The following is a 16,915-nucleotide window of genomic DNA, read 5'->3' as shown; positions in this document are numbered from 1 at the left end:
ATTAAAATCATTAAAAAAAATAGCATATTCTAGTAACTGTTATTGTAGCATTAAATTTTAGAATCTCTAAAGATCTATTCTGTACATTTAGCTGTTTCAATTTTAGAATCTCTAAAGATCTATTCTGTACATTTAGCTGTTTCAATTTTTAAGTATGACTCCAATAATTGATCTGAAGCCCACTGGAGATAGGATAATGACATATTTTGTGATTCTGAAAAATCTTTATAAATAAATTTATATTATGCTGTTTTCTAAATTGCTAATTTATTAGTCAAGATTTACATATTAAATCTTATTATTTACATTTGCTTTTGTAAATGTAATAATAATTTCCTTATGGAAAAATAATGTCCATAATGAAAAATCAACGCTATATTTTATGAAATGATTATTTTCGACAAGACATATTTGATATAAATATAATACATGTAGCAAAATCAATCAAAGTAGCTGACAGTCCATGTATTTCATTCACATTAACAGAATATTTAAATTTAGGATTTCCATTTCAAATATATTAAGATTTCTTATTCATCAATAAACTGAGTTCTTTTTGACTCAACGGAGTGATACTGATGGAACAGCTGACTGATTTATGTGGTGGGAATATTGAAAGGTTTAATGAGAATTTTCCTGTTTCTACAGTTATTTACGGTGTGGTGATGTGATTGTTTTTGAACTACCATTAGGGTGTATGGAAGCCTCTAAAACAGTTTCTAATAAAAATTTCATTTCTATATAATTCTGCACATAATTACACTTATAGTTTCATTAACAGTTGCAACAGACAATGTGCACATTTTTATGATATAAACTATTTGTGATTAGCCACATGCCTATATATTTACTTATGTGTGCCATTGCTTTGCCATCCTGATCTATGATATACAGTAATTTTGTGAGGAACAAGAGATTATTATTCAATTATACATGGGTTGCAATCAAAAGGCACCTGGGTTTGTGTCACTTATTATTAGGTTTAGGCTGTTTGTCATATAGGCCAGTTTTGTTATATTTGGGCTGAATTTTCTCTTCCTTTCTCTATCTACAGAATGTGATGGCTTACAGATATCACGTCATATTGTGACTGCCAACAATAAGAAATGCATATATGGTGCTTACTGGACAGTATTTTATCGGATCCAGCTTAAATAAATAACATAATTAAATAACAAAATGAAAACAAATGTTGCCCTCAAAGGGATTTCTTTCTTGTTGATGGTGCCAAAAAATCACTTCAGCTCATTTCAAGGTCTGAATGGCAAACTATAGTCAACAGCACATGACTGAAATGAAACACGTTGCCACACAAGAGCACTGTCTCCTTTTAAGTGCAAATTATAAATAACTACTGTATCTTCAAATAATACCTTAGCTAATTACTCTAACCCGAACACTCATAACAGGGTGTATTTACATCACAGTTGTTGAAGCGGTGGTACTACGTTCTATGCCTTTTCTTAAAAAAACTAATTTAAATATTCATATGATATACAGTTTGACTGAAATGAAAGATACAACAGAATTTGATTAATATCAGAAAATGCTACTTGGAAAGCAAAAACTTGCAATTAAAAAGTTACTTACATATGCCAATGCGATTATTCAGAAAATGATTATTGACTCATTTCTTCTGCAAGGATCAGAGGAATGCCATTATCAATTCACTGCAGCCTCCTCAACAATTCATATTGAGGAAAATGGACCATAATCTGCCACACTGGTCCATTGTGAGTTGGCGGATCGACCGTATATAGCAGTCAGGGGCTTGAATTCCAGTCTACTCAAAAAACATGTGCTCCACAGCCAAGTGGTGTGGGCACATGCTTTTGAGTAGACTGGGTTTCAAGCCTCTGACTGCTAACTACAGTTGATCTGCCAACCCACACTGGACCAGCGTGGCAAATTATGGTCCATTTCCCTCAACATGAATTGTTGAGGAGGCTTCCATTCTATAGTGGATTGATAATAGCTGCAGTTTACCTTTACCTTATTGGAAGAACAATATATAATAAATCAAAAGAATGCAATGGATCTCTAAATTTTGTAAACAACTTAGAATTGAATATAAAATGTGGATCAGTATACAACTTTTGTTATATAGTGTCTAGCAAACTCAGAGTATGGATCGTGTCTTCTATTGGAAATTTGAAGATTGATTTCAAAATAGAGAAAAATCTTCAACTCCATCTGAAAACTCAATTTCCTCAAGCTCAAAATATTATCACTCACCTTAAAATTAGAATCTTGCTGAATGTGCACTGAAAAACTGTGGTCAGTTCTTTTGAGGTTAGCAACACGGCAATTCAATTAAGGTAACAATTTTTTCTGTTTGTAAAAAATACTTACATTCTAAAGCAGTGTCTGGTGAGAATTCCTTTAAAATAAAATATAATATCCACAGTCAGCTCTTGTCATATTCTAATTCAGGACTGTGACATTAAGTTTAAAACTGTTGTTGTTCAATCTGTCCACTTGTAATAAGTGTGAATGTTTTCTATGCAGTTTACACATTCAACATAAGAATGGTCTTCCATTGGTTTGTAAGAAAATTATTTATTATTTAGTTTTTTAACTACCTCATTTCAGAAATAATCTTCCAACATATTTCACAAGGAAAGGATCTCTATTCAGAGTGAGCTAATAAATGTTTTTTCAGACTGTCTGATCTTGAAAATGCCTTGTCACATTTTTCACAAGGAAATGGTTTCCGTACAGCGTGAATTAATAAATGTCTTTTCAGAGAGCCTGTGTGTGAAAATGCTTTGCCACATATTTTACAAGCATGAGGTTTCTCCTGAGTGTGAACATATAAATGTTGTTTCATGCCACTTAATTGGGAAAATGGCCTCCCACATATTTTACAAGGGAAACGTTTCTCCTGAGTATGAACAACTAAATGATCTTTCAGACATCTGGATCGTGAAAATACCTTACCACATATTTCACAAGCAAAGGGTTTTTCCTCAGAATGAACAATTAAATGTCCCTTCAGGTAATCCGATCTTGCAAATGATTTGCCACATACTTCACAACAGAACAATTTCTCTTGAGTATGCACTTTTAAATGTTGTCTTAGACTAGTTGATGTTGAAAATGCCTTCCCGCATATTTCACAACAGAACAGTTTCTCCTGAGGAGTGTGAATTAATAAGTGTGTTTTAAGTGTATCGTTTCTTGAAAATGCCTTGCTACATATTTCACAAAGGAAGGGTTTCTCCTGAGTATGAATTCTTAAATGTAGTTTTAGACGACGTGAGTGTGCCAATGTCTTGCCACAAATTTTGCAAGAGACTTTTAAACGAGGCTTTTTTTTTTTGGTTACATTGGTTACATTCTTAGGTTCTTTGGTTACTTGGGTTCTTGAGTTACTTGATTCTGAAAGTGCAATGCAGTCTTCTCTTCCTGTGTCAATCAAATTAGCTTTTGAAAACGGATATAGAATTTTAACCTGAAGCCCTGAATTTTCTTGTGATTCTCTTATTTTGTGTGGCGTAGTTTTTTCTTGAAACACATCAGTCCCATTTTCAATAACAGACATTTTTAGATTGTTAATTTGAGCTGAAACTGCTGATAATTGTTACTTGCCAGTAGTTATCTTTATTCCCTGTTTGCTTCTCTTTTCCATATTTAACTGGATAGTAAAAATGGTTTATTTTCCTTGCTGAATCTGAAAAATATAAATAGAGGAGAAGAGATGAAATGATTATACAAAGCTCACACAAGGAAGATATACAGGTGAGTCATAAGGTACTTTATACTTTTTAAACTGAATATTATTAAATCTTTTGTTTACAGACTCCCATTAATTTATAGATGCAGTGATTAGATAAAGCAAAAAGAACTTTAATAGTAAAACTTCTATACAAACTTTATATTGTGATGCTTATTTATAGAGAACTGCCAAAACATTGACTCTACTTCACTATCTGCTAAACCAAGAATTTGCAAAAAAATTAAGCAATCTGAAAGTAACTGGAAGATATTTGATCTTCTTAGAAGTCGTAGACAAAGTTTTAAACAGCACTACAGAAAATGCTGAGTAAGTCAATAAAGTTCCACACATAGCAAACCTCAAAAGTCATTGCCTGAACTAAAACATCTGCTGAGAATATCCAAATGACTTATGAAAATTTTCCCAATCAAAAGTATTTGAATTAATGAAATCATTTTTGAACTGAACAGTAATATTAACACAATAAAATCGTATGTACTGTGCACATGATAAACTACATGTACAAATTTAAAGTGAATTCAATGCTCCTGAGGCAGTTAGCTGTGAAAAATGATGCAAGCTTATACAGCATCGGCCAAAAAAAACACACCTTTTAGCATTAGCAGAGGCACATGCTGCAAGAAAGCAAGCTTATGCAGCATCAGCCAAAAAAAAAAAAAAAAAAAAACCACTCCCATTTCACCCGTCTGTTCTTTCGAAATACCTGTCCAGCTGAGACTTAAATTTATTTAGACTATCAACTTCCACAACAAGGGATGGAAGTCTGTTCCGCCAACCAACTACCCGCTGGCTAAAGGCAAATTTCCGCACGCACATCTATCCTACATGTCTTTCCTCAATTTGAATTTATGCCCTCTCAGGTGATTATTCTGAGCAAGAGAAAGAATCCCATCCGCATTAAGCATGCTCAAACCATTCAAAGCTTTATATACCTCTATCAGATCACCTCGCCGGTGCCTAGTCTCCCGCCACTGTAATTTGCAAAACTTAAGCCTTTCTTCCTAAGAGCAACCCTTTGTTCAATTCACTAATCTTGTTGCCCTTCTCTGTACTCGTTCCAGCAGCTCTACATCCTTCTTGAAATGAGGCCTCCAGACCTGTATACAGTAGTCAAGGTGTGGCCTGACCATTGCCTTATACAAGGGAATAATCACCTCCTTATCCCTGCTAGAAAAATTCCTGTACATCATTGACAAGACACCATGAGCTACTCTTGCAGCCTATCTGCAATGTCCGAGAACTTCATATCTGCCTGCACAATTATCCCCAGGTCCTTTTCATTCTCTGCCACTGTCAGTGTAGTACCATAGAGTTGATATGTTGCTCTGGGGTTACTGTTTCTCATATGTAGTACTTTACATTTGTAAATCTTAAACTTCATTTGCCACCTCTCAGCCCATCTGCTCAACCTTTCCAGATCCTGTTGCAGCAGCATAGCGTCAGTAGTGTCCTTAACAACCCTGCCAACTTGGACTTTAATTTTACCTTAACAACTCTGCAAACTTGGTCATTAAGCTTGATATACCATCATCAATATCATTTATAAATATAGAAAACAATAATGGACCCAACACTGAACCCCGAGGGACTCCACTAATAACATTAGTCCACGATGAGCAGTGTCCATTGATTACCATTCTCTGTCTTCTCCCCCTCGACCATTCCTTTATCCATAGCAGCAATTTGCCTCCAATGCCACACTGCTCCCATTTGTGCAACAGTATCAAAAGCCTTTCTAAGATCCAAATAAATAATATCAAAGTTATTCCCTGAATCCAGTTCTTTTGTGACTGCATCATTGTATCCAATCAAATTGGTCAGGCAAGACTTTCCCTTAACAAAACCATGCTGTGTACGAGCTATAACTGAAGTCCTGTCTAGATGATCCTGCAGTGCTTCTTTAACCAGTGCCTCCATTAATTTTCCTGGAACAGAAGTTAAACTAACAGGTCTATAATTACTTGTGTCAGCCTTTGATTCTATTTTGTGAATTGGGGTCGCATTTGACATCTCCAGTCCATGGGTACCTCCCCTGAGTCCAAAGAAGCTCTCATAATTATGGCTAATTATGACATAATTATGGCACCTATTCATTCTCTCCAATAGTTTGTCTAGTTCTGCCTTGAATTTATTTAAACTATCAACGTCCACAACAACAACAGATGTAAGTTTGTTCCAGCAATCAACCACCCACTGGTTAAAGGCAAGCCTTCCACCATCTATTCTGCAGCCGTTCTTCCTTAGTTTGAATTTGTGCCTCTTCTTATGTGGTCTGAGCCTTAAATGCCTCAATCAGATAACCTCACAGGTGCTTAGTCTCCAGATGCTTCCTTGGTAAGAACACCCCATTGTTCCACTCTCCAATCTTGTTGCCCTTCTCTGTACTTATTCTAGCAGCTCAACATCTTTCCTAACATGAGGCCTCCAGACCTGTATGCAGTACTCAAGATGGCACCTGACCATTGTCTTATACAATGAGATAATCACCTCCTCATCCCTGCTAGCAAAATTCCTGTATATCATTGACAAAACCCCATGAACTGTCCTGGCAGCCTGAGTGTAGTATCATACAGTTGGTACGTTACTCTGGAGTTACTGCTACCCATATGCAGTACTTTGCATTTATTAATGTTAAAGTTCAGTTGCCATTTCTCAGCCCATCACCTAACTTTTCTAGATTCTGTTGCAGTAGCATACAGTCATTCCTGTCATTAACCACTTGGACAGCCTTTGTATCATCTGCAAACTTGGACATCAAGCGTGATATGCAAGAGTGTGCTGGTAAAATTTTAACCGGCTAGCTAAAAAAACAAAACAAAACAAAACTATTTTAAGTTTTATTGATTTATAACAATTAGTAATACAAAATTTCAAACGATAATAAAATCTTCAATTTTTTATTGTAATTTCCATATTTAGTCAATTGATTCTCACAAAATGTTTTCGTTGACTTTTGCCGAGCTCTTGTATCCATAGTCAATCTATGGTTGCAATTCAACCATGATTTGACAAAACATGGAGTTGCATCCCAATCTACTAACTCTTCTCCCAATAAAATTATCGTCATTAAATCCAATATGTGATCTATTGTTAAACTACTTCTCACCCAAGTACAAATTATGTTCATTAAACTGAAACCTCTTTCAGCTTCAACACTACTCATTGCAATAATGCTACCTATCTTTTTAGATTTTTGAATACTTGAAACATTTTTTGATTCTACATAATTAAATACAAAATCCCAAAAATTGTTCAAATCAATTTCATATTTTAAAATTTCACTTAAATGGTACAATTTTTTATTAACCAGATATCCATGGTGAAGTTAGTTCTTCATAAGGCCAAATAGATGGTTCTAATAAATCAAAACAACTTTAGCATTAGCATTAGCAGAGGCATTTGATGCAAGAAAGCAAGCTTATGCAGCATCAGCCAAAAAAAAAATAAATAAATAAATAAATAAAAAAATAACCACTTCCAACTTCACCCATCCGTTCATTCGAAATACCTGTCCAGCTGAGCCTTAAACTTATTTAGGCTATCAACTTCCACGACAAGGGATGGAAGTCTGTTCCACCAACCAACCACCCGCTGGCTAAAGGCAAATTTCTGCACATTTATCCTACATCTGTCTTTCCTCAATTTGAATTTATGCCCTCTCAGGTGATTATTCTGAGCAAGAGGAAGAATCCCATCAGCATTGAGCATGCTCAAACCATTCAAGACTTTATACACCTCTATCAGATCACCTCGCTGGTGCCTAGTCTCCAGACACTGTAATTTGCAAAACTTAAGCCTTTCTTCGTAAGAGCACCCCTTTGTTCCATTCACTAATCTTGTTGCCCTTCTCTGTACTCGTTCCAGCAGCTCTACATCCTTCTTGAAATGAGGCCTCCAGGCCTGTATACAGTACTCTAGATGTGGTCTGACCATTGCCTTATACAAGGGAATAATCACCTCCTTATCCCTGCTAGAAAAATTCCTATATATCATTGACAATACACCATGAGCTACTCTTGCAGCCTGTCTGCAATGCTCAGAGAACTTCATCTCTGCCTGCACAACCACCCCCGGGTCCCTTTCATTCTCTACCACTGTCAGTGTAGTACCACAGAGTTAGCATTAGCATTAGTAGAGGCATTTGATGCAAGAAAGCAAGCTTATGCAGCATCAGCCAAAAAAAAAAAAAAAAAAAAAAAAAGTAACATAAATAAATAAAAATAACCACTTCCACTTCACCCCTCTGTTCGTTCGAAATACCTGTCCAGCTGAGCCTTAAACTTATTTAGGCTATCAACTTCCACGACAAGGGATGGAAGTCTGTTCCACCCACCAACCACCCGCTGGGTAAAGGCAAATTTCCGCACATCTATCCTACATCTGTCTTTCCTCAATTTGAATTTATGCCCTCTCAGGTGATTTTTCTGAGCTAGAGGAAGAATCCCATCAGCATTGAGCATGCTCAAACCATTCAAGGCTTTGTACACCTCTATCAGATCACCCCGCTGGTGCCTAGTTTCCAGACACTGTAATTTGCAAAACTTAAGCCTTTCTTCGTAAGAGAACCCCTTTGTCCCATTCACCAATCTAGTTGCCCTTCTCTGTACTCGTTCCAGCAGCTCTACATCCTTCCTGAAATGAGGCCTCCAGGCCTGTATACAGTACTCTAGGTGTGGCCTGACCATTGCCTTATACAAGGGAATAATCACCTCCTTATCCCTGCTAGAAAAATTTCTATATATCATTGACAATACACCATGAGCTACTCTTGCAGCTCGTCTGCACTGCTCAGAGAACTTCATATCTACCTGCACCACCACCCCCAGGTCCCTTTCATTCTCTACCACTGTCAGTGTAGTACCACAGAGTTGATACGTTGCTCTGGGGTTGCTGTTTCCCATATGTAGTACTTTACATTTGTCAATGTTAAACTTCATTTGCCACCTCGAAGCCCATCTGCTCAACCTTTCCAAATCCTGTTGCAGCAGCATAGTGTCAGTAGTGTCCTTGACAACCCTGCCAACCTTTGTATCGTCTGCAAACTTGGACATTAAGCCTGATATACCATCATCAATATCATTTATAAATACAGAAAACAATAAAGGCCCCAATACTGAACCCTGAGGGACTCCACTAATAACATTAGTCCACGATGAGCAGTGTCCATTGATTACCACTCTCTGTCTTCTCCCCCTCAACCACCCCTTTATCCATAGCAGCAACTTGCCTCCAATGCCACACTGCTCCAATTTGTGCAGCAGTCTTCCATGTGCAACAGTATCAAAAGCCTTTCTAAGATCCAAGTATATAATATCAAAGTTATTCCCTGCATCCAGTTCTTTTGTGACTGCATCATAGTATCCAATCAAATTGGTCAGGCAAGACTTCCCCTTAACAAAACCATGCTGTGTCCTAGCTATAACTGAAGTCTTGTCTAGATGATCCTGCAGTGCTTCTTTCACCAGTGCCTCCATTAATTTTCCGGGAACAGAAGTTAAACTCACAGGTCTATAATTACTTGTGTCAGCCTTTGATCCCCCTTTGTGAATTGGGGTCACATTTGCACATCTCCAGTCAATGGGTACCTCCCCTGAGTCCAAGGAAGCTCTCATAATTATGGCTAAGGGTTTGCTTACCTCCTTTGCTGCCTCCTTTAATATAACTGGATAGATCCCATCCACCCCAGGTGCCTTTCTTGTGTTTATCTTCAACAATTTCTCCTCCACTTTGCTCTCAGTTATTACAAGATTCTCTAGCATACTGCTAGAGTTGAATACACCTCTGGCATTCCCCTCGCTGAATAACTCCTCATGTGTGAATGAGTTGATACATTGCTCTGCGGTTGCTGTTTCCCATATGTAGTACTTTACATTTGTCAATGTTAAACTTCATTTGCCACCTCTCAGCCCATCTGCTCAACCTTTCCAAATCCTGTTGCAGCAGCATAGTGTCAGTAGTGTCCTTGACAACCCTGCCAACCTTTGTATCGTCTGCAAACTTGGACATTAAGCCTGATATACCATCATCAATATCATTTATAAATACAGAAAACAATAAAGGCCCCAATACTGAACCCTGAGGGACTCCACTAATAACATTAGTCCACGATGAGCAGTGTCCATTGATTACCACTCTCTGTCTTCTCCCCCTCAACCACCCCTTTATCCATAGCAGCAACTTGCCTCCAATGCCACACTGCTCCAATTTGTGCAGCAGTCTTCCATGTGCAACAGTATCAAAAGCCTTTCTAAGATCCAAGTATATAATATCAAAGTTATTCCCTGCATCCAGTTCTTTTGTGACTGCATCATAGTATCCAATCAAATTGGTCAGGCAAGACTTCCCCTTAACAAAACCATGCTGTGTCCTAGCTATAACTGAAGTCTTGTCTAGATGATCCTGCAGTGCTTCTTTCACCAGTGCCTCCATTAATTTTCCGGGAACAGAAGTTAAACTCACAGGTCTATAATTACTTGTGTCAGCCTTTGATCCCCCTTTGTGAATTGGGGTCACATTTGCACATCTCCAGTCAATGGGTACCTCCCCTGAGTCCAAGGAAGCTCTCATAATTATGGCTAAGGGTTTGCTTACCTCCTTTGCTGCCTCCTTTAATATAACTGGATAGATCCCATCCACCCCAGGTGCCTTTCTTGTGTTTATCTTCAACAATTTCTCCTCCACTTTGCTCTCAGTTATTACAAGATTCTCTAGCATACTGCTAGAGTTGAATACACCTCTGGCATTCCCCTCGCTGAATAACTCCTCATGTGTGAATGAGTTGATACATTGCTCTGCGGTTGCTGTTTCCCATATGTAGTACTTTACATTTGTCAATGTTAAACTTCATTTGCCACCTCTCAGCCCATCTGCTCAACCTTTCCAGATCCTGTTGCAGCAGCATAGTGTCAGTAGTGTCCTTGACAACCCTGCCAACCTTCGTATCGTCTGCAAACTTGGACATTAAGCTTGATATACCATCATCAATATCATTTATAAATACAGAAAACAATAATGGACCCAATACTGAACCGTGAGGATCCACTAATAACATTAGTCCCCAATGAGCAGTGTCCATTGATTACCACTCTCTGTCTTCTCCCCCTCAACCACCCCTTTATCCATAGCAGCAATATGCCTCCAATGCTACACTGCTCCAATTTGTGCAGCAGTCTTCCATGTGCAACAGTATCAAAAGCCTTTCTAAGATGCAAGTATATAATATCAAAGTTATTCCCGGCATCCAGTTGTTTTGTGACTGCATCATAGTATCCAATCAAATTGGTCAGGCAAGACTTCCCCTTAACAAAACCATGCTGTGTCCGAGCTATAACTGAAGTCTTGTCTAGATGATCCTGCAGTGTTTCTTTAACCAGTGCCTCCATTAATTTTCTGGGAACAGAAGTTAAACTCACAGGTCTATAATTACGTGTGTCAGCCTTTGATCCTCCTTTGTGGTTTGGGGTCACATTTGCACATCTCCAGTCTATGGGTACCTCCCTGAGTCCAAGAAAGCTCTCATAATTATGGCTAAGGGTTTGCTTACTTCCTTTGCTGCCTCCTTTAATATAACTGGATAGATCCCATCCACCCCAGGTGCCTTTCTTGTGTTTATCTTCAACAATTTCTCCTCCACTTTACTCTCAGTTATTACAAGATTCTCTAGCTTACTGCCAGAGTTGAATACACCTCTGGCATTCCCCCGGCTGAATAACTCCTCATGTGTGAATGTCGATGCAAAATATTCATTTAGTTTGTTAGTTACCTGAGCAGGATCATCAACAGTTGACCCATCGATATCAAGTGGACCAATCTGATTCATCCCCTTCCTTCTAGAGTTTACATAAATAAAGAACTCTTTGCTGTTTTTCTTTGCATCCCTTGCCAAAGATATCTCGTAATCTGCCTTCGCCTGCCTAACCTCCTTTGTATCTTGGTTTCAGATCAACTTGTATCTATCATAGGCTTCTGTGTCACGTGTTAATTTGTATGTATCCCATGCATTTTTCTTCTCTGCCATATGTATCATTAGTTCATCTGACAACTTAAAATGTTTTCATTATTATTTCTCTCTGATAAAAGACAAATTCATTTGTTGAATTATATTTTCTAGTAATGTATTCTAAGAAGAGCATTGAATTTATTATTTTTATTAAATGGAATATCTTTAAACTTATTTGATTTAATCAAATCAAATCTTCAACTTGAGATTCATTTTTCCAGTACCAACCTTTAAATTTTCCAAAGCTCTTATTGTGCGTTTGATTAATTTTTGTGCTTTCTGAATGTTAGTTGATCTTAATTGAAGTGCAGTTGAAAGTAATGAAAATTCTTCAAGAATGTCTTATCATTAAAGCAAGGTCTTGCAAAAAATGAATGTTAGCTAATCTCTTTGCTAGACCAGAATAAGAACTTGAATAATGCATATATAACACAGGATATGCATGCCATCCAGCAGTAGCAGCTCGTAAACTACATGCCACCCATCATGGTACCAGTACTCGACCAATTTTAATAATTTCAATTTCAAGTTCTTTAGCTACAGTTTCCAGCTCGGTTTGATTTTTATTAGTGGTGATAAATAGAATAAATTTTATCTAAAAATATTTTTAAATGGTTAACTTGTTTTATTTAAGATATTGCATTGTGGAGTGATAATTGCAATCAATGATTTAAACAGTGCCAAATGAAAATTTTAAGAAAATTTCTAACAACTTAGTAGCTACTGGATTTTCCGGGTCACCATATACAAGCTTATCACCCAAATGCCACTAGCCATTGTGGATTGAAGTGCATATCATTCTACAGTTTGTAGTCATTGTCGGTTTAACAAACGGCTCGCAAAATTGTTGAAAATTTAACAATCAGATTGTGCGAGCTGGCTCCAGCACACCAATGTTGATATGCCTTCTTCATCACTGATATATATATAGAAAACAAAAATGGGCCCTGGGAGACTTCACTAATAATATTAGTCCACAAAGAGCAATGTCCATTGATTACCACTCTCTTGTCTTCTCCCACTCAACCATCCCTTTATTCATAGAGCAACTTGCTCTTAACACCACACTGCTCCAATTTGTACAGCAGTCTTTTACGTGCAACAGTTGTTTGTGGATAGGAATATAAATTTTTTTGGAATGACTGGTTATGCTATTCTTTTTGAGGGAACGGTCACTACAGAAATATGCCTACCCTAACAGCAGGAAAAGGCTTTATATCAATAGTATGCAAGCTGTGGTCCATGCACCTACAGTCTGCAACAAGGCAGACTTTGCTCATTACATGCACCATGAATAAGTCAACAGCAAAAAAGATACAAGCTTCCTTGTCTTACTAATTCTGAAAGCTAATTTGCTGGAAACGTTTTTTTTTAGCAAATCTGGAAGCCAAGCAATCATGTATTGAGCAGATGTACACAGAGTGGACAGAAATTATGGGATACTCACCTAGCAACAGGAAGGCCCACCTTTCGCCCAGATAAGGGCAGTCACGTAGCAAGGCATTGAGTCCACTAGTTCACGAAAGCGTTCCACAGGTATTTCAATCCATGCTTGCTGCACCACATTCCACAATGAGATGTTATTCCGGAAATAATGGCATATTCTCGATACACTCTCAATACTGTTGAATGGGGTATAGTGCAATTTCTGTATCACTTCCATGATAGAGTGACCCATGCATCAGGCACTCACTATCATCCCTCTTTCAAAGTCAGTTAACTCATGATGTTTATCCATACTGACATTGAATTATCGTCTACGTGAATGCAGTGATGCAGTGTACCTATATACCTGCCAAGCATTGGGTTCATCCACTAGCGAGAGGGGGCGATAGCATTGAATTCCCCAGGAACCAGTTATCCCATGGATTCTGTTCTTTCAGTGTAAAGATATACGGACGATAGGCAGACAGATTAAATCTACCTGCTTTGAAATATGGAAGAGCAAATTTTAAGATATGTTAAAAATATTATTATTATTATTAGCCATATGGAGCAAGGAAGCCTGAGGCTTATGCTGAGTTACCCTGTGTGTGTGTGAGTGAGTGAGTGAGTGAGAGAGAGAGTGTCAAAAATAGAAGGGATTCACCAAGAAAGAGAAGAATGATGATATCCACTCAGGACCCTGGGTGTGCCAAGCCCATACTCACCAGATGTGAGCCCCCTGGGGTTATTTTGTGTTTAACATTCACAATGAAATTTGTATTGATATTTTAAAATAATTTTTTAAAGCTACAGATGAAAAGGTGTCCAATGCCAGAGAGGTCTACACTATTTTATGGAGGATAGTGTTCCAGCAGAATCTCTCACCACAAGTGAATTTCTCAACAAAAAATTCTCCAACAAATGGTTGCCATGGGCTCACTGACTGGCCTCCAAGGTCTTGCACATTTTTTTGGGGTTATTTGAAAGAAAAGACGTCTCTCATCCTGTATTTTTAGACCTTCTGAATTCATTCACAATTGAAGAATTTTTTTAAAATTATGTACTAATAACATGTGGATAATTTAAAAGTACCAATATTATTATTATTATTAGCCATATAGTGCAAGGAAGCCTGAGGCTTATGGTGCACCAGCTAAAAAAAAATTCGAATTACCCTGAGAGACAGAGAGAGAGAGAGAGAGAGAAGGGAATCACCAAGAAAGAGAAGAATGGTGATATCCAGCTCAGGACCCTGGGTGTGCCAAGCCCATACTCACCAGATGTAATGCTGGATTATATTTGTGTGGTTAAAATTTTATTCTTGTTTTAGCAATGATATGTAAACCAGTTTTCACTTTATCTGGTTATACTAAAAAAACTGTTTTTTGAATGTACTGTATTTTCATATATGAAGTCTATATAGCACTTCTATGTAAGAACTAAAAATCTGTACATTTCCAATCAGAAATCATGTTACAGACAGAAATCCGACAGTTCATCCTAATGCAAAAAAAAAAAACATTTCTGTTGTTGACGTGTATCATGAAATCGTCTAGTAACGTACGGGAGAGAAAAATCGGGTTTGTAGTGTGAATTTTTTTTACTTGTTTTTGGAAAAATTGCCTTTCATTTTTAGCTCCAACATATTATTATGTCACGTGACATCCGCCTGCGGTAGAGAACGCAGAATGGGCGGAGTCAAACCAGTCAATCACTGCTTTCCTCCTCCTCTCCTCGCCGCCATTTTGGAGGGTGCACCCGTCTCTAAATTTTAACCCCTTTTTAATAAAGTAGTACCAGAAGGGGTAAGCTCTTCACTGCTTATCGCAAAGATCCATGGGATGTACGCCATATTCCAAATTTAACCAAATCCTTTTACTGAACAAAGAACAAACATAATCGAAACACCGCACACACCTACCATACTAGTTTTAAGCATCCGCCTGTAGTAGAAGAAAAGATATTAAATGTGATATTGAGCCGAAATCACGTGGTAACCGAAGAGAACCATAATCAGTACACCACTCAAACTCGCAGGGCAAAAAAGTACATCCTCCACATAGCAGCGCCCTCTTTCATGAATTTATTCACTTCATTTATTTAATAGATAACAGAGCAACGTTGGCTCAATTAGTTCTACGTTCACAATATGAGGTACTGTATAACCAAAACGACGCCAATTTAATTAATTCATTTAACTACTTTGGTAGATGGCTACGTTAAAATGATGCTTTTGCACAAACCTACATGTTAGTCATTCTACCTCGTAGCATGAGGCCTTTGCCCTTAAATAATTTATAAGTTCTAAGTTATAAGTAAATTAGTTTAAGAAATGGAAGAATTACCTCTATGATGTCTTACAGAACACTTCGGTGCTGACACTCTCCGTAGTTGAATAACTATACAAATCGATTACAAGTATTCCACTCTCTTGTAGACAAGATCAGTGATTCAATGAACCACGGAATCCGCGAAACCCAAGCCCGACCCAAAATACATCAAATCACCACCCCAATCTTGAGCGAGAGAATACAAAACGTTCGTATTTTAAACACAATTGAACTGCTTAGGGACCAAATAGATATATAGTGAATCCATACCTTTAATACTTTAAAACTAATATTATTAAAACATAAAAAAAAAATAAGAATCCTCTAAAATATTAAGAGACTAAGGCATTTTGTTACTTCCATTAGTAACAAAATGGGAAATAATAGAGGGAAGTAACAAAATACCTTAGTCTCTTAATGGATTAGAGGGTTCTTCATGTTTTTTTATGTTTTAATGATATTAGTTTTAAAGTATTAAAAGTATGGATTCACTATGTATCTGTTTGGTCCCTAAGCAGTTAAATTGTTTTTAAAATACGGACGTTTTGTATTCTCTCGTTCAAGATTGGGATGGTGGTTCGATGTATTTGGGGTTGGGCTTGGGATCCCACCCCGAAGAGTGTAGAAAGATTGTCATAATCGCTGCGCTGCGGTGGCAGGAAGGACGCAATGTATTGGTGACTGTGACTGTTCTCAGCATGAAAATGTATGCGAACCAAAACAGTTTACAAAAAAACTAAGACAAAACTAAAAACTAGCTAAGACATTTAGTGCAACATTTGAATTTTTCATGATTTTTAGTAGAGATCTTCGGATACAAACTGTCAATCTCTCTTGGCGGAATATTTTAGGATCTTAAGAATACGAAAAACAAATTGCCCGGTCAACACGAATGGGCAATGAGCATAGAATCGTGAAGTCCCCACAAAGAATGCAATGTTTAGTATATGAATGGCACGGCAGAGTACAAAGTAGGAACTGAACAAGTAAGTAAAATAAAAAATTAAAATTCTGTTTATACTCGGGACAACCACACAGTCAGAGAATTTCGAAAGCTCGATAAAATACAAGAAACAGCACCGTATTTAGTAGTCAGGCAGACTTGTTTTTGGTCTGGGAATAATTGTACAGTTAAATAAGAAGTTTTCTGAGCAGTGCAGAAAGGTGCCACAGCAACTCATAGGTTCTTGTCAATAATATATAGGAATTTTGCTAGCAGAAATAAATAGGTGATTATCCTCATGTATAAGGCAATGGTCAAGCCACATCTTGAGCACTGCATACAAGTCTGGAGGCCACATTTTAGAAAAAACGTAGAGAAGGGCAACGACATTGGTGTGGAGAATACAAAGGGTGTGCTGTTCTTACCAAGAAAGGCTTAAGTTCTGCAAATTATTATTATTATTATTAGCCATATGGTGC

At 37.4% G+C, this 16,915-nt stretch overlaps 1 protein-coding gene across 4 annotated transcripts; it reads right to left on the bottom strand.

Annotated features, from left to right (window-relative positions):
* Positions 1-2,525: 2,525 nt before the first annotated feature.
* LOC150075522 (uncharacterized) lies at positions 2,526-15,596 on the bottom strand. 4 transcript variants are annotated; one of them, XM_090388771.1, is made up of 2 exons: positions 15,509-15,596; positions 2,526-3,673 (listed from the first exon to the last, which is right to left on the bottom strand). In XM_090388771.1, the coding sequence occupies exon 2, from the start codon at positions 3,542-3,544 to the stop codon at positions 2,630-2,632; it is 915 nt and encodes a 304-aa protein (XP_090244897.1). In that variant the 5' UTR covers positions 3,545-3,673; positions 15,509-15,596; the 3' UTR covers positions 2,526-2,629. The 4 variants fall into 4 exon arrangements, with proteins under 4 accessions (XP_090244897.1, XP_090244896.1, XP_090244895.1 ...); XM_090388770.1 differs by lacking the exon at positions 15,509-15,596 and adding an exon at positions 15,081-15,214; XM_090388769.1 differs by lacking the exon at positions 15,509-15,596 and adding an exon at positions 15,085-15,214.
* Positions 15,597-16,915: the final 1,319 nt, after the last annotated feature.

This window comes from Mastigoproctus giganteus, chromosome 14, assembly GCF_048544385.1.
Source record: "Mastigoproctus giganteus isolate SK-2022 chromosome 14, ASM4854438v1, whole genome shotgun sequence".
Taxonomy (NCBI): domain Eukaryota; kingdom Metazoa; phylum Arthropoda; class Arachnida; order Uropygi; family Thelyphonidae; genus Mastigoproctus; species Mastigoproctus giganteus.
Note: the sequence above shows the minus strand (reverse complement) of the source record. Positions and strands in the feature narration are given on the sequence as shown.

Excerpts from the sequence above, each read along its gene's own strand:
- LOC150075522 (XM_090388771.1), bottom strand. The coding sequence starts at position 3,544 with ATGTCTGTTATTGAAAATGGGACTGATGTGTTTCAAGAAAAAACTACG.